Raw genomic sequence first — 18590 nt, forward strand, 5'->3', positions numbered from 1 at the left:
ATTTACCTATGGGCTGTGTAAATGTTCAAAGGTCCCAAAACAGAAATCTCTGTCTGCTTAGCAGACAACACAAATTCTAAATTACGCACATATAAGAAGCACATACTAGAAATACAGGTTTCTCTTGCTAAAATTAGACCAAAGTGTCAGAGTTATGCCATAGGTGACCTGTGTGTACACTGTGGTGGAGGTTCTATCGTCACAGATCTGTGGACTCCAGTCTGAAAACAAATAAAAGAGTAACATGAAGTTGACTTTCTTGAGTAATTAGGTCCACAAATTTGACCTGCTTTGGAGATAAATAGAGATTAGTACTAGGCTAAGAAATATTTTATTATGTTATTGCACAGTTGAATTTCCCCTATGCTTCAATAGAAGATATTGTAATTTTCTCCCCTCAAAGTATTTTCATCAAAACTAGGTAGAAATATGTTTGCCCTAGAAATCATCTGCCTGAGAATGTGTCCCAAAATATGTCCCCCCTACTTGTGACTGATAGGTCTTGTCTGACTCTGTGATACACTAACTGATTACCTCCCCGAATAACAGCTTTTTAGACTTAATTATTAAAAAGTAAGAGAAATTTCAGGTAGGCAGAGATTTTTCTCTATGATGATTGACATTCATTGTCATTTAGGTATGCAAAACCATAGAGAGGAACATAAAACCCTCAGAATGCAAATTCCCTTGAAATGACAAGGCTTACTGATTCACTATCTTTCTTTATGGAGAGGATTTTGAAATGAAAGCTATAACCTCAGGCTTCAAAACAGACACACTAACTGTGTTTACGGTAAAGTTCCATATACCAGGTAGATGATTTGGAATAAATCTTTCTGTTCGGTGTTATTCATACTTAAAAATTTACTTCTATGACAGCAGTAAATTAGGTTGTAGTGGAAAGAACTATTATAAATTCTCTTTAAAAGATACCTATATTTTAGTCAACCTTGATTGATTTCAAAATCTTTTTTATTTAAAAATTCCAGCTATATTCCATGTCTATATATTTGAAACTACTTTTGAAATGGAAATCAGCTATAAATACAAAACAATTCAAGATATGACAAGCCTTTTCTTATTGTTGCCCATGTGTACTCCTGTAAGTCCTTGACCAAATAATGCTACTTTGAAATGTAATACTGTTTGCTTCAGAAAAGTCCTCTGTGGTGACTTCTAAAATCAACTGTGCTGATTTTTTTCTGATGTATTTTGCATTTCCATTGCTTATTCATTTGATGTACATATAGAGGCCAAGCGTGTCTGTCATGCTATTTCAGTGCTGGCCCAACTGCAGTAAAATTGTATCTGCTGCAATGCCAATGCTTACAGATTGTTTTTCACACAGCTTTTTCTAATGCATGTATAGATTCTAGAATTCTGCATGAAAATTTATAATACTTTTGTTTTGCTGGGTTAATTTTAGTTTTAGACCTTTTGTTGCTATCAATAATAAGAAAACATGTTTTTGTTCCAATTTCATAAATACCATGTATTTCTTCTTTTAAATTCCTAATTATAATTCTTCAGGATGACTTTAGTGAAACAGCAGGCAAAGAACTCATGACAATTTCTTTGGAGCTGTAACAAGTCATTGACTAGTCTAAAAAGAGGTATATGGCCACCCACTGCTGGATAGAATGATGTTACAGGGAACATCCTTGGGCTGCATTATGGCATTGTCATATCATTTTGACTGTGGCTCTTCATTTAAGAATGCAGACCTCCATTCTCCTTCAAACACCCTGTAGAATAAAATTGTGAGGTTTCTCTGTAATGGTGAGATCTTTTACTTGTATGTATATGTAAAGCAGTTATAATCTGCCTACCTTTTTCATGTAACACATAATATTTTCCCTCTTGTAAGTTAACCATTATTCTTAGTCGCTGGAAATTTATATAATACCTGGTCTGGTTTGTTCAAATATGCTAAGCTTCCTATAATATGTATATATAAGAACAATAACTACAAATTGCAATACATATATATGGCACTTATATATCATTTACACTTTTGACACCTCTGAAATGGATCCTTCAATTTTCTAGAAGTTACTTAAAAGGGAATATTATTCCAAATAGCCCCACATCCCTAAAACCTGTTGCTGAACTTGAAAATTAAAGTCTTAATTTCTAAACTTTAGAAAACCATCAGCTAGCTAATTATTAAACTGCACTTATCACTTCTGTGTGACTAAGCAGTTGCATTAGGAAATTATATTGGTGCTCCTATTACTATCTTGAAATAAATCATTCTTTGTTGGAGATCACCAGTACAGCCTCTCTTTTTCTCGTTGTAAAGGACTGTATGAACAGCTCAAGTCTCTGTTCTTCTAGGAGATGCTAGTCTGTCTCAGTCACTGCATCCTTTTGATGGCTTTCCTTTGAATTTGCAAACAATTCACTGAGGGTGCCAGGGTCACCACCAGAACAGACTTGCAGTTGGAAAGGCACACAAGCAAGCACCAGAACCTGTGGTTAAAACCAACCAACTGTTATGAAAAAAGAAGAATTAAGAATCACATCAACAGAGTGTGGGGTGTTCATAGCGTGCAGATGTGCCTGTGTTACAGATTTACCCTATGAGAATACCAATGTCTGCACAGTGCACTCTATTTCATTGCAAGTCCTGGAGGAGTTTTTGATGTTTTGATAGACAACAGAATGGGACACATTTTGGCATGTACATTTGCATGGTGCCACTGTTTCCGTGCAAGAGGACAGTGGAATAATATCCATCATAAGTGTGGGTATTTTTTATTTTCTTTATTATTTTTAAAAACAGTTCAGAAGTGACATAAAATGCTACCTCCTTAACAATTTGTAGATCTAGGTGCCACTTTAAATATTAAAAAATATCTAAGAAATGTTTTGCAAGACTATTTGTCCACAATATGAGAATGAATTTCACTCTATGAGTGTAAGAGTTGTTTAATTGCTAGCAGTAGTTGTTTACACTGACAGTACATCCAGTGATTAATTCACAGGATTCCTAAGGGAAGAGTGAGCCACAAAAAGGTCTCAAAGATGCAAGCCAGGGTAAAGTGTACAGTGTAAAATATTTAGCAAACATTAAAAGCAAACCACGAAGAACTACAGGAGGAGGCCAGGGTAGAAAGAATACATTATCTGCCTAAAAAAAAAAGCTTTTAAACTGGAGATAGATTTTTTAAAGGGGATAAAAGACTGTTTCCAATGGACACATAAACACACCAAACTGGGATAATATATAAGGATGTGCATTACAGGGAACAAAAAAACTTACATTATGTTGTTTCTTTTGCTAATTGATTGATTTCTTAATTGATTATTAGGATTTTGACTGCTTGATGATGGTATAAATAAATCATGTTATTTTATATTTACATTTTATATTAAAATAGTCAGTTACAAATTTCTTTTTTTCTGTGGATTGATCTATTATTTTTTTCTCCTAACATTGATATGCATATCATTGTGGGAAGGAAGAGATATAAATGAGGATTTCTTTCCATCTAGTTACTTTAATTGATTTGTGCTGAAATATTTGACCTTTACTACTAGGTTCTCCCTTCACATTCAGAATTGACACCTCACTCTGATGATCATCAGCCATGGGGAAAATAAGTTAAGATTTCAATTAAAAGCATGCCGTGTAGGCTAATCTATGGATCTCACATTAGTGAGATAAATGTGTGCTTTCCTGCTAGAGAATATGTATCATGTTTGGGCTAAAAAATATCATATGGAAAGCACCTGAAGAAGTACTACAGTGAAGCATATCTTAAAATTGACAAACCAAACACAGGAGTCTTATAGCACATATTCATACATGTCAACAAATTACACCTAGTCAGTCGCTCCCCTCTTTCAGGTCAAAGATCCCAGGGTATTTAAATTAAGCTAATTCATACATTGTATTTCTTGGGTGGCATGAAAGTAATGATGCCCTCAGCTATCTTCACTCTTTGCTCTGAGTCTTATTTTTCAGGAAAAACTAGCCTAAAACTCCTTTTTATTAGACAACAGGCAGAAACAATACATGCAGTGGTAAAGTGTGAGACATACCTGTGGTCTTTAAGAGTGCAAAAACAAGTAATAAATGTTGAACTAGATGGAATATACTGAATAATAGGTTCTGTTGCTATTTTTTGGAGTAAATTTTTTCTTCAATAATATCATTAGAAGAGTCTTCAAAATGTTTTATATTTTTTATTTCTAAAAAGCACTTTTCATTTGATGACTTCAGTGAATTTAAAAAAAAGATGCAAAGCACTCACTGAACATAATAACTGTGTTTGAAGCCTATGCTATGGCAGAAACACACCCTAGCTTATTTTATTTGGTATATTACATTAACATGCTTTAAATGAGACAGCAGTGTTTCAATAGAAAAAATATGAAAATAAACTCAAAGCACTTTTCTCAGTTAAAAACCCCTTTACTTTGGACAAATGCTGTTCCATAATTGGAATATATTATTACTTTTTTTATTTGTACTACTGCAGTTGGAAGGTGTTCAGTATTAAAGTACATTTTGTTTGCTCTGGTGTATGTCATATGTTGGATGCAAAGTGGGAATAATTGGGCATATATTGAGTAATCTATTTGCTGAATTATGAGTATGAAGTGGAAATAAGATGAAAAATAGATTGTTTTTTGAGTAGGAAAGAAAGCAATGACTAACTCTACAAAAGCATCTTTATATTATTCAAAATAATTCCTCATAAAAATTCATGACATTTAAATTAGCTCTAACAGTATAATATTCCAACAATGTTGATTCAATTGCTAATAGCCGCTGGAAATATTCTTTACTATTTCTGAGTCAATGTTTTAAGTCTTCAAGTCACTTCCTCTTTGTTATTTTAAAAGAAAATAAAATATATCGTAATTATTTTTCCTGTGTCTGTCTATAATATTCTATGTTCTTAAATCTGATGCCTTGTATGACCAGATTTATAAGAAAAAGACAAATTGTATAAAGTGAGAGTCAATTGCAGATTTTCAAGTTAAATTATCACGCATCTTCCTTGAATAGTGGAGTACTGAAAACCTCAACAGAACAATTTTTGGATTGAACGTTTACTTATTTTTGCCAAAGACCTGGCAAAAAATATTTTTTCCCCAAAGAAAAACCACCTTGCATACATAACTTTTCTCCCTTTCTCATGCTATTGTATCTGTGGTGAAAAGGGCTGATGATCATCAACATATTTTCCTTGAGAACTTCCAGCTTCTAAGTCATCCTCCACTGCTTCTTTGGAAAACAATTCAAATTTCTTGATTTTTCACTCCTTTGCAGAAGAACCAAATATTTTGGGCAGAAAAGACACAAATGAAGCTTGACTGATTTATGATAAGAGAACTAGAGAAAAAGAGGCTCTGGGTGTACCTTATCACTTTCTACAACTACCTGAAAGGAGGTTGCAGCAAAATCAGGGTCAGTCACTTCTCCCAGGCAACTAGTGACAGGACAAGAGGACATAATCATAAACTGCATCAGAGAATGTTCAGACTGGACATCACAAAGAATTTCTTTGCTGGAGAAGTGGTTAAGCATTGGCATGGTTTGCCCAGGAAGGTGATGGAATCAATGTCCCTAGAGGTGTTCAAGAAATGACTAGATACAGAACTTAGTGCAATTGTCTAATTGTTCGTTGATAGGTCAAATGTTGGACTCGGTGGTCTTGGAGATCTTTTCCAACATTTTTTGAGTCTATAATTCTATGACTAAGACAACTCAGATCTGAAAAATTGAAATGTTGACATCTTAGCTATTTATCTTACTTTACATTCTGTGGCAAGAAGTAGCGATTTATTGAGGCTGCCTATCATATCACATGCCATTTTCCTCTTCCATCCTCTTCTGCCTGTAAAGTGAGCCCAGCCTTATTACCTTACGTGCTGACATCCAGAATTCAAATATTTAAAATAAGTTCTCCAGTGAAGGTTTCCATCTCATGGTTTGTTTGATTTTTATGATTTTGACAATGTAATGTCAGTAGATAATGTCAAGAGACAATACAATAATACTGCATTGTCTATTGCTTTGAGTGACTAGTGGAATAGAATAAAATCTCTCTCAGATAAACTAAACCACCACAGTGGGAAATACACAGAGGAGGATCAGATGAACTAACCAGTTCTTGAGAAACCTACTGGCTTCCACTTAGTTCTGGGGGTGGTTTTTGTGTGTATTTGGTTTGTTGGCTTTTGGTTGAAGTTTTTTTTTTTTTTTATGTTTTTGGTTGGTTTTGGTGATTTGCTGGGTCTGGTTTGGGTTCTTTTTTGTTATAGTTATTACAATTTGATCAAAAAATATTATATATATTCACATTTTGCTGTGTTTTAGTAGTGATCCTAGTTCTCACAGGAGATTACCTGGATGGACACCTTATCAACAACAGATTTCTGTTGTTCTTTCATCGCTCTCCCAGGTTATTGCTAAGCTACATATCATTAAGTAGTCTAAGAGGAAACCAATGTGCATGCACTGACCAAGGCAGAAAGTAGATTTCTGTTTAAAAACTTGAGGAGAAACACTGATAAAATCCACTTTACAGAATGAATGCACATATTTCCATAAGCTTAGAAGACTGAAAACTTCCACTGAAACAATGTAATTAAAAGTTACAATGAAAAAAATGCGTTATCATTCTTAGTGACATTTGATTAAACATGCTAGCTCACAAAAATACACAAATGAAGGTCACATTTGCAAGTATTATAAGACAGTCTACATTTTAATTAGATAGTTGAGAAATGCCAGTGAGTTAGCAACTGACCAGGAGTCATTTATAGAGAAAATGGAATAAAGGAAAACAAAACATCACACCAAAGTTTACTCTCTATAAAGTTCAAACATTACAAAGGCAGTTTTCAAAGAAATTTTGGGGTTGATTCAATGAATTTTCCTTGTCAATTTTCTCTGTTTATAGAAAGAATGCATTTTGGTCAAACTACTGTGTACCATTGTTTGAGCTTTACTGAGCTATGCTGTACCTTTTAAAGCAAATTATTAAATATAACAGGGTAGTATTTGTGGTTTACATTTGTACCTATGGACTGTACCCAAGGAACTTGTGTCAACATTTGCTGTCTTGTGATCCCCTTTCTCTCAGAGTCAGTTTTGTTTTCTCACAACAGCGCACATGAAAAAAGTTAAATTTAACATGACATAGTTATTACAAATTACAGGAATAAAATACTTGTGCATTATCTTGGAATTTCTAAATTTTACTTTTCATAGGACCAAAAAAAAAACCCCTCAGTAAAATAGAAGACAGGGTCTCTATTACCTAGTACACTGTTTTTTTCCTTGTTGTCTAAAGTCTGACCAATCTGACTGAAGAGCAGTGTGTGCTGGAAATAATAAGAGATACATAAATAATTTATTGAATTGATATAGATTCATTAAAAATTTGCCAAATCTATATCAGTTTGCTGTTGGAAATCCATTAAGAAAATGTGTTCTGGAAATTAAAAAGAAATAGTCTATCTTAAAGTGCCATACCACTGTTAAAATTACTATAAATCTGATAGTTCCAGTTCAAAGAAATATGAAGGCTAACCCAAATCACTGATTTTATTGTGGCTGGTTTCTAGTTGCTTGATATCCTTATCATTTGGGGCTGTATATTCCTTATCTGTGTCTTTTGCAGCTGAAGGCACCTTTGGATGTTTCATCCCAAATACTCAACTTATTTCTCAGAATGAGGCCAGGGAAAACATAATTTCATAATGAAGCTCAAGTATAGCAGCATTTTGAGAACTACCCATACTAGTTTTGATGAAATTTCTCAAGGATTTTTAGGGTAGACTGGTAAAGTAAAAAAAGCACATTAGAGAGTAATATCTATTCTCCAGCAGTTTAACTACTATGTACTTAAATAATGGAATATATAAATTTATTCTCCCAAATCTCAGAAGTCTAATCCAAACCAAATTAAAGGAATAATTTTACTGTAAATAGTACTCCAATAAAAATATATTCCAATTAAGGCACTGTAACTAGGCAGTTCAGAAGTCTAAATCTCTGAAGGTGAATGCTCAAATTAGGAAGTAGGTTTTGTTTTCAGGTAAGTGTGTTTTCTGCTGTAGTTGTCAGTAACAATCACAGGCTACAGACTTTCAGTAAACAAAACAAAAAATATTTCCTTATGTATAATTTATTAACCATTTCCAGTTATGTTTTACAAAAGAAACATGACTCGGATACAGCATCCCCATGAGTATGACAGAGCAACTGGAGTCAGGGTGAAATTTCACATTGATTGCTAATCCCAGCCAAACAATGCACTTATACCATAGAAGGTCAAAAAACAGATTATGTAACACTATCATTGCTGCAGGACCTTTTCACCATGTCAAGTGAGTTATATTCTTTCCTTCTCTTTCCTCCCATGGTACTTTGCATTCATACCCTCTAAGATCTTGCAGATTCTTTTGTTCTTTCAAACCCTGAAACTACCACTGCAGAAGTAGTGTTCCCCATTCTGCTAATAACGAAGAATTATAGAATTTTTTTTTTCTTTTTAAGCAGAAGAATTGCAGTCTTCTTAACTTGATGAGGCAGCACAGAACAACTTCATTTCACAAAATTGCCTTCACAAAGCATTTCACCAAAAAGTTGTCAGAACAATTTAAGTGTTGTTGAATCCTATTTACTAGACTGTCTCTTTGTGTTACATACACAAACAAAAAGGAGAGTCACAGTCTAAAAATGACAAATATTACATACTATGCCAATGTGAAGAGAATGTCCAGTTTTAAAATATTTATCACCAGCAGAGATGATAGAAGAGTGATTTATTTTTCTTCTTGGCTCTTCCAATTGTCCTCCAAAAGATCTATTCCTTCATAGGCACTGAATATGCAGTCTGGATCCCTTCGTTCATCTCTGAATATATTTTTGAATGTTCTCACCTCCTTAATATCGTTGCACTTTCAGGACAAATGATTTCAATACTTCTGCTTGCTTTGTTCCTGCAGGTCCTGAGTTATAGTTTTTAATCTATTTTAATGTAATTCATTTCCTTTATATTTGACATTACAAAGGGACTGAAAACTTGGGTACTATTCTTATTTGTAAACAGTGAAATTTTAAATAGAGTCAGAAAAGGCAAAAAAGGGAACTTGAAGAGACAGCAGAGAGGTGACTTTAGCATATGTATGCTTTTGGGAAAGGCATTTGTGCATACAGGTACTCTTGGCCCGTTTAGCTAGCCTGCTTGATTTGCAGAGTGCTGTTGAATTGAAAGGCATATTTGATTTCAGTCAGTGTTTCTGCATTGCATATACAAAGGGAAGGAAGGCTGTGAAGGAAAGATGGTGACCTGGCAGACACTTTTCCACTAAGAGATAGAAATATAGGGTCATAGAAATTGAATTAAAAACATTGAAAACTCATGTTTCCATAAGTAAGAAATTTAATGAATACCTGATTTCTATATTGTGGAGAAGCTGCAGGGAAATTTAGTTAGAGCTCCATGCTACTAACCAATTCTTTTCAGAAGCTGAGTCCCTCATCAAGCCTGGTATGTTTCTGTCACTCCTTTTATGTATAAAACTTTTCTGCCTTTCTACTGCTTAACTAAGTATTCTTCTGCAAAGTGATAGATTTAGTCTCTATTCAGTGTTCACTTCTTGTTGTTTTTTTTTTTTTAATTTTTTTTTTCCAGATTATTCAGAAGCTGTTCCTGGTCTCCCCACATCATATGCTGCTATCCTAAGAATCAAATCCGGTAGTTCATCTTTAGCCTCATTTAATTCAAAGAACAGACCACGATTAAGCAGTCCTTCATTAGGAAGTGTATCTTCACCAGGCTGGAGAGGAACCACACAACATTATCACTCCCCAACAAACCTCTACCACTTCTCAGAGACCTTCAAACATGATGGTAAGTGTAGCTTCCCCCTCTAAAACTTAGAAACATTTTTCAAAATCAGTGTATTTTTGTCAGCTTACTTCAGTATTTCTCAGATATAGTTTTGAATTTTATTAAATGTCACAAGGTGGAAATGAGCTGCTTTCCTTTAGGTTCTTCAGGAAAGCCTTGAGGTCACCAGTTAAAATATCCTTTCTTAGAGATTCCTCTGCAGAATGGTTTTATGCAGGTGTTGCTGCATGAAAATAGCAAACAAGTGATTTGAAATTCCATTACAGCACAACTTTATCTAGTAGTAAAATCTAAGCCACTTTTTTTCTCCTTGGATTTTTTTTTTATTTAATCATGTATGCCAGTAATATAAATTAAACATGAAGTGTAAATCTTATAAAACTACTTTTGCTCTAAATTATCTCTTCTGTGTACTCAACTGTGTCATGCATGTACTTATGTGCATGCTTGGATAGAGTTTCTGGTGTGATATGGTGTCATTCACCTCTAAATGCAATAATTCATAGGAACAATACATATTTTCCCATCTTTGGTTATATTTTAAAAAGCTACATTTCTAATATCATTTCTTTAGTGACAATAATTACCTGAATTTCAGTCAAAAAAGATAGAAAGCCAGAAAGAAAGAAAGGAAAGAAGGAGAGTGAGGCAGGGAGGGAGGGAAAGATTAGAGGCTACATAAGTATATTATTAGTATATTCCTCATTAACATCTAAGAATGTAAAAGAGAAAAGAATTGTGATTAATAACTTGCAGTTCAATGAAATTCACACAATATCATGAGTGTGATAACAGGTTACTTTTGTCTCAGCAAAGTCTTTTTTTTTCCCCAGAAAATGTCTTGCAAGTATTAAAAATTAATGGTGTATGCATGTGGTTTATGTAGAAAAATGGCTTATATACAAGAATAAATATGTTTTCTGAATAAAGTTTGATCTAGAAAAAAAACCAATTTGATCTTGCCAGCAGATAAATGCTGCTTGATACCATTTCTTGGATAGGGGCAAGTTTCTACATTTGTCCTTCCACTGTAATGCTCTTTTAAGCAGTGACTAGAATGAACTCAGTTTTTCCCCATTCACCAGACACTGGTATGTCCTCCCTGACAACCTTTTAAGAGCAGGTTAAAATTAATGTCCATTATTAGAACTATCGTCTATTATCCTGGTCTTTTACAGCATGAATGTCTAAAGACTGAAGGAGAAAGCAAAAAAAATACAGACTATTTGAATAATATAGTGAAAGTTAGAACTAGAAATCCTAGGCATCTCCAGAAAACACAGTGAGATCATACTTCAGGAATGATCATTGCACCATAGATATGATCTATGATTTAGGTCAGCAGTCGTGGCTCTTTTCAAAACACTGGGGCCACATTGCAGCTCATCAGTTGAGCAAGTGAAAAACCACTGACTGTAGACAAAATTGTAAAAGGGCCATACCTTATAAGGCCTAATAAATAGAGTATTTGACCAAGAAGAGAGGAATGCCATTCTTCTAAAGACTACATAAAATAGCCCTAGGAGGCATTTGACTTACAAATCTTGGTATATCCAGCTGTGCAGACACTTGTAGAAATAAGTAAATCTGAGCCACCTGATAATGTTTTAAAAGCCCTTGATTAACTGAAATGCCTGCACAGCACAAGCATAGGTATGAGATAGTATTTAGAAAAGATCAGCAAGTGACCAAGTAGGATAATCTGCATCATCTAAGAGGACTTGAACACATCTGTCATGGCAGCTGAATGTAACTTATTTTCTAAACCTCACTCGGATATGTTAATAACTTGATATTAAGCCTGAATAAATATCATTGATATTTAGAAACTGAGAATAAGAGACTATTTCAATTATCTGTCATTACACTTGTATTTCTAAATTTCTTGATTATGATTTAGCTTAAAAGTATCTTTTTGGTTTATTTTTTTTTTTATTTTTTACAGGTCTTAAAGTAAAGACATTCTAATTATCTTCCTATAACTGCTACGTGATGATAGAGTTTAAGTGGGCATGTTTACAAGCTAAGTCTTCTTAAATGAGGAAATGTTATCATCCTGTCATAATGAGACACCACTGCTTCAAGTGAGAGGACATTTTTAGGAGGAGAGAAAACATGTTTTATATTATTATAATGTAGAATTTGCATAATTTAAACATCTAATATATGGCATAAATTCAGGAGTGAAGCTTGCCATAAAAATACACCTAAGAATAATTTTAATAGCTGCTGAATTATATCAGTTCTCAAATGATTTCTCAAATGATTTCCCAGCAGACATGTTCAAACACCTGCCATGGCTTGTAATAAAGGTCCTTTTATACTGACTTGATGCTATTTTCACTTTCAATTCAACATGTGTTTCCTGATATCTTAAATTAAAAGAACTATGCTCTAGCTCATTGCTGACTTTAAACTATCTGGAATTATTTAGCATAAACATGCAGCCAAGGCAATGCAGTCCTTCTCTTCAAACTATGTATCAATGTGTAAAGCCATGACTAAAAAAATGTGAATAGAAAGTATGAATTATTCATTAAATACTCCTGAAGAATCATAAAACTGCAAACTCTTATATTTTCTTACTGTTCCAAAAACTTTTGGAATTTCTTCAGTAAAGATAATTGAACTTAACCTTGAATAAGGACTCTCTTTGTCCTTTCATCTTTAGTTTGACACATTTTGCAAGAAAACGAAGTACAGAGTCTGTCACAACTTGAAAGGATTTGAATCAATGAACCCCAAGATATGCAAGATCTGAATCTAATTTTTGTATAATGAGAATTCCTGTTTCCCCACCATCTGCTAGATTCAGCACTTACCAGTCTGAATTATAGACACAAACTACTATTTTTTTCTGTTGCTAAAATATTTGACAACATTGATTCATATGGCATGCAGTTTAGATATTATAAGCTAAATTTAGAACAGATTTATTTGTTTCAGAGCAGAGAAAGCATTTTCAAGCAACAGTAAAATCTTGTATCATCTTGCTTAATAAGCAAATAAGCATGTTTCAGAAAGGATAAATGTGAAAATATGAGAAAATAATTTAATCTTCTTTGCAGTATAAACTTAATAATGTATGTATTGTACAATGTTCCACCATGCAGAATACTAGAATCAATATATATATATTTAGGCCTTAGCTTACCTCAAAGTAGTATCAAAGTTTTTCAGCTTTTAAGTTGACTGAAACACAGTTTAAAAATTAGGATTTTTTTTAGAAATGCATATATTGCAAATATATATGTGTGTGCATATATATATGTGTGTGCATATATATATGTCTCTGCTTCTATATATGCAAAATAATTATTGTAAAATTCAGCCACCTTTGTTAATTTTAAAATATGTTACACAGAGATTTAATCACTGGAACATGTTTTGCCTTGATGAATTTGTGGGCTTCTTTTTCATTATATTAAAATTTTGACATACGTGAAATTTTGGCATATGACAGTGATATTAAAATGAAATAATAATTTTTTTATTTCTTAGGTGTAAAGGTGAAAGATTATACCATAGGACCTACTTGTAAAATAAATGTTAACACTGAAGTTAATACATTTTTTCAATGTTTAAACAAAAAACAAAATAGCTTCTAGCTTTTATCTTGTGTTTCTTAAAAGTTGTAAGGGGACCACAAACTAGCAGTTGCACTGCTGGTTGCAGTGCACACCTGTATTCCCAAGACTCTGTGGTAAATCACTTTTCTTAAATAAGATAATACTTAAAGCAACTAGATTTCTGTATCTTGTTTAGTAAAAGCCTCTATGAGGAATGGAAATATTTCCCTTGAGAAATTATAATAGTAAATTGAAATATATGCATGCTAGTATGTATGTTGAATATTCATTCCATTTTATGTTCTTGATCACTTAGAAAGAAAAAAATGAGGTGTAGAACTCAAATCCTGCCACACACACTCATGAAGGACTTTCCTGTTAAAGAGCATGGGTCACAGCTAGCTGTGACCAATAGGTGCAAAAAAAGCACGGATGAAAAAAAACCCCTGATACCTTTGGATCCCTGAAGGCATCAGAAAACATACATGAGCTTATATATCCATATGTACAAAGATATATACATAAGCACAAAAAGAAAATGAGGGCAATAAGGCCAGGAATATTTCCCCAAAAAGGCCACCAAAGCAAAAGAGCGAGCCAATGGTTCATGAATCAGAAAGTTTTATTTCAAGGTCACACAGAGGGGCTGTGTTGCTCCCTTCTCTATGGCTCGAGGGGAGTCTCCAGCTGCCTGTGGGACCATGGTATGCTGCAGACTGGGGCTGGAGATGTTTCCTTGTCCTAAGGTCGACGGCTGAGTCAAAAGCTGAAGAAATCTCTGTCTGAGAGGCTCAGGGAGAGGATAAGAGTGCGCCGTGGTCTAGTCCTGCACCTAGCCTTGCATATTTTTTTCTTTCCAGTAATCCTAGACTGTGATACTATGTTTAATTTCCAGAGTCCCTGCTAGGGAGAAGATAAAATCATTAATCTTCATTAATATGCACCCTATCCATTTGCCTCCTAATCTGCATGAAATAACACTTAAATCTAAAGCCATGATTTAGATTTGTTATCCTTAATTAATTTTTGGTTTTGCTAAACTCTAGCTCAATGTCAGTTCTGTTTATTTACACCTACCTTCATGAGTATTTTCTTTAGTGCAATGCAAGAATTAGGTGACCAAATTACAAGAAATCCACACACTGTGTTTGTATCAACACTTTCTTAAAATAAATTTTGCCAGATGAATCCATTTCCCTCATGGCATTTTAAGATGTACTTCTCAAAATTTATTACTGGAGTTATTTTACCTTCAATAATATCAGCACATATCAGAAGTGATTGTGCTTGATTTTTTGTGGGTTGTTTTTTGGGTTTTTTTAATAATGCAGATATTTGTTCCAGAACACACATTTCTTCCAATAAACCCAAGCAAAGCAATGTACCTACACAGTAATATAAATATGCAAAACAGCAATCCATACTCCTTTACATAGTCCTACAAGTAGGGCTAATAAGCTGGAAAATTACAGGAAAGAGACACTACTAATTATTTCTGCTCTTATTTGCTGACTTTACAAATCAACAAGCTAATTATTTGAATCTATTCCAGCAGAAGCACATGCACCTGAAAATATAGGTATTTTCAAAATTTGCATTTGAATAGTAGTGGAAAAAGACAAAACTGAAGCATATAATAAGTGTGTAGTCACTAAAAAGAAAGAGTTTGAAAAGCATAATGGGGTCTTATGTCACCTTTTTACTGTATGATAAAAGAGTTGAGAAACCCAAAATTTAAGAATTTAAAGACATGGAAATTTGCATCTCAAAGCTAACATGCTATGACCTATGGCTCCCACAATTCTCATCCTTTTTCAGACTCCAAGTCTTCCTTTCCTGTACCAAGACTTCTAGCCCCACATACCTTTTCCTGTCTACTCAGATTTTCTGAGGCTGTTAGCCTCAGAGGTTATTATTAGTATGATAAAGTATAAAATTAGTATGATAAAGGTTTCAGTTCTCAAAACTGTGAAACCATAATGTGGTTGAGGCTGTGTGGAGTTGGTAAAACAATGTAGTAAATAATTTTCAGGTGAGTGACCAAACCACAAGTCTTCAGATGTACCTTTTCTCACTTCAAAATGCTGTTGGTAGAACAAATACAGAAAGATGTTATAAACTGCGTAATGTGTTGTGCTGTCCTCAGTAAGAACTGGAGGATGTCTATCCCATGAACATATGAAACCCTAAAACCAACAGAGAAAACCCTGCTCCCATATGTTTCATTGCAAGTAGCAGGACAATGCCACTATCTGCGCACAATCATTAGGTTAGTGCTTTAAAGATGAAGAGCACCATGCAATTAAATTATCCAAGAGTCTGGAGTAAGCCTAAAATTATTAAAATTCCACGGACTTCTGGCACACAGTGAGAATTTTATTCATTCAGAGCAACATGACAGGAATGCTTTGCTTGTGACCTTTTGCTTTTCTGAAGGCTTACACTTCTCACTTCATAATATAAATGAACTGGAATCACAGAAGTGTTCTATGGGCATATACAGCTTTTTTTAGTTCAGAAATGTAAATCCTTATCAAGATAAAGGTACATGCCAAAATTAGACAAGACAATGTAGGAAAACGAAATGTCAGATTTAGCTATATATTATTTAATAACAGACACCATTTACTGTCATTAATTTTCCAAGTGATATTTCTTAGCAACTCCTTGGCATAAACAGGAAAATTGTGTATTACTTTTCTGTGATATAAGCTGCTGCAAGCAGTAGGAAAATTTTTGTTTACCTTTCTCTCTATAAGTAGTTAATTCCTCTTAAGTCTCTTGAGCTTCTCAATAGACTTCAGGCCAAAATATGTTTGATGAGAAGCCATTCTTAGGCATAATAAACACTTAAATCATACTATGTGTTTTATTCTTCACTTAGTAATATTTTAAAAATTTCTTCTTTATCTTTTTTTTCCTTTTAATAATTGATTTTAATGTAACCTCTAAAATAATGCGGCATGAACCTTTGGAAAACATATGAAATTATGCATACTTTAAGTCCACATTATAAAATCTATAACAGATTTGCATTTTTTCAGCTTTCCTAAACTGCAGCACTTCTTTTTTCAACAGAAAGTGTTGATTATGGGCCGGTGTTTGTACAAGAGCCAGATGATATAATTTTTCCAACTGATTCTGAGGAAAAGAAAGTGTCTCTGAATTGTCAAGCACGTGGAAATCCTACTCCCACATACAGGTACCTGTTTTACAACTTTATTTATTTTTAGATTTCCGAATATTAGCCACTGCATTCCTACTCTGAAAAATCAATGTATTTTGGTGAGAAACAACAGAAACAACTCCCTGACACTAGTGATTTTCTTGATTGAATGCTTTTTGTGATTCTGAATAAGCAAGAAGCAGAAATGGCAGTGATTAAAGAAAATATTTTAAGTTTCAAATTATGTACTCTCTGTATCATTTCTATCCATGTGGAGAGACTCCTTTTGTCCAGTTTATTGAATCGTGTCTGCGACAACTGACAAAAAAATATTAATTTTTTTTAATTTTTATTTTTATTTCTATACATCTATAAAGCTACAAAATACTATCCCAACATATAGGGAAGGCAGCAAAGTATGTGCATTAAATGACGTGACTTGGCACTACAAGATACCATGGCTGAGTCAAATCTGGTGTTTCTTCACTCACAAGCCTTCCATTTTATTCCTCTGCAACCATCACCTGTTGCTTATTTTTCCATGCAGACTTGTAGGCCACAGTTATCCATTATTCAGTCCTGTGGTGACACAGCTGTGAGCCTCAGAGTGCATTTTATTGATGGTGCATACCTACAGGTGGTAGCAGTATGTTGCAGTCACCTTACTCATTTGCTATATCTGTCTCTGCTCATATTTTATGTAAATTACTAGTGATGTAAGAAGGCTGGGGGAACATATGGTTGGTTATTTTTTTTCCACATACCCTTCATCTTTTCTCATAGAGTCATTCTTCAATTACAAAGGGAATATAAGGACTCTTATAGTGTTTTGTCATAAGTGGAAATCATCAATTCCACATTTTGTCTTTTGCCTTTTACCCTTATATGACTTGTGAATTCTTCAGCATTCTGACTGAATTTTCCTTAGAGTTATTTAAATCACAGCTCTTGCATGTCTATAACTTGAAGAAATCCAGAAGCAGTACCATCCTTAGATACCCCTACCATAACAGCACTCAATCTGCCTCTTTGCAACATATGGAGGATCTGATCACAGCTCCCTCCCCCACCCCCCCAACAACACAGGCATGACGAAAACACATAACATGGGATTAGGAATGAATATCCAGAAATTCTCCAAACCATAATAGCATGAATTCCTCTACTATGTGGTATGAAAGCTATGTTGCATTCTTCTTTACTGACATTCCTTCTGTAAATTCTGTTACCAACTGGTGATTTCTTTATAATAATAAAAGAAAATAAAGTGTATTGGTTCCACACATTGTAAAAGTGCTGTCAGTCCATTAAACATAGCCTGTGACTATTGGGAAAATGCACAAATTCACCCCCAAAGTCCTATATTCAGGTCTTCCAGACAACCTCATTATTCTTGTAGAAATATTGTCTGTTGAGAAACTATGCCATCTCCTTTCTTCATTGAACAATTTTTCTGCATTTTCCAGTGGAATGCAATCAATAAATGCAGACTTTCAGTGTATTTTAAAGGGTGTCTACAAAGAGGATAGGGACTCTTTCTTCATAAGGAGCCACATGGAGAAGGCAAGGTTTCATACTCCTCAGTAACCCCTGAAGGCTTTCAAGATGCAAATAACCAAAATGTTTGATTACCTCAACTAGGCTCCATTTGCTGTATGAAGCTGGAAAAAATGTTCTTTTAATATCTCTTCCAACCTGGGTTGATTTATGGTTTTTTGATATCCATGTCTTCAGTTCTCCAGAGATTAATTGGTGTCAGCAGCCTCATAAGCAAACTCGCTCATGGAAGAAGATATTTAACCTAAAAGGCCTAACTCAAACAGCACAGTTTAACTTCTTTTTTTGCTGCCACTTGTCTGAACAGCATTTGCAATGCACACTACCATCCAAGGGAGGGAAAAGAAGTAAAAATTGCTCTCTGAGGAAAATACTATTCTCCAGGACAAATGTAAAGGGAATTTAACCTCAAAAGAT

General features: G+C 34.1%; 1 protein-coding gene across 8 annotated transcripts in view; it reads left to right on the plus strand.

Annotated features, from left to right (window-relative positions):
* The window catches only part of CNTN5 (contactin 5), a 591904-nt gene that overhangs the window by 354397 nt on the left and 218917 nt on the right, over nt 1–18590 (plus strand). For all 8 annotated transcript variants that reach the window (XM_021529320.3, XM_077781341.1, XM_021529327.3 and 5 more), the window contains 2 exons: nt 9663–9881; nt 16529–16652. In XM_021529320.3, the coding sequence (XP_021384995.2) occupies nt 9663–9881; nt 16529–16652 (343 nt within the window). The remainder of the gene's footprint in view (nt 1–9662; nt 9882–16528; nt 16653–18590) is intronic.

Source organism: Lonchura striata, chromosome 2 (assembly GCF_046129695.1).
Source record: "Lonchura striata isolate bLonStr1 chromosome 2, bLonStr1.mat, whole genome shotgun sequence".
NCBI classification, from domain to species: Eukaryota; Metazoa; Chordata; class Aves; order Passeriformes; family Estrildidae; genus Lonchura; species Lonchura striata.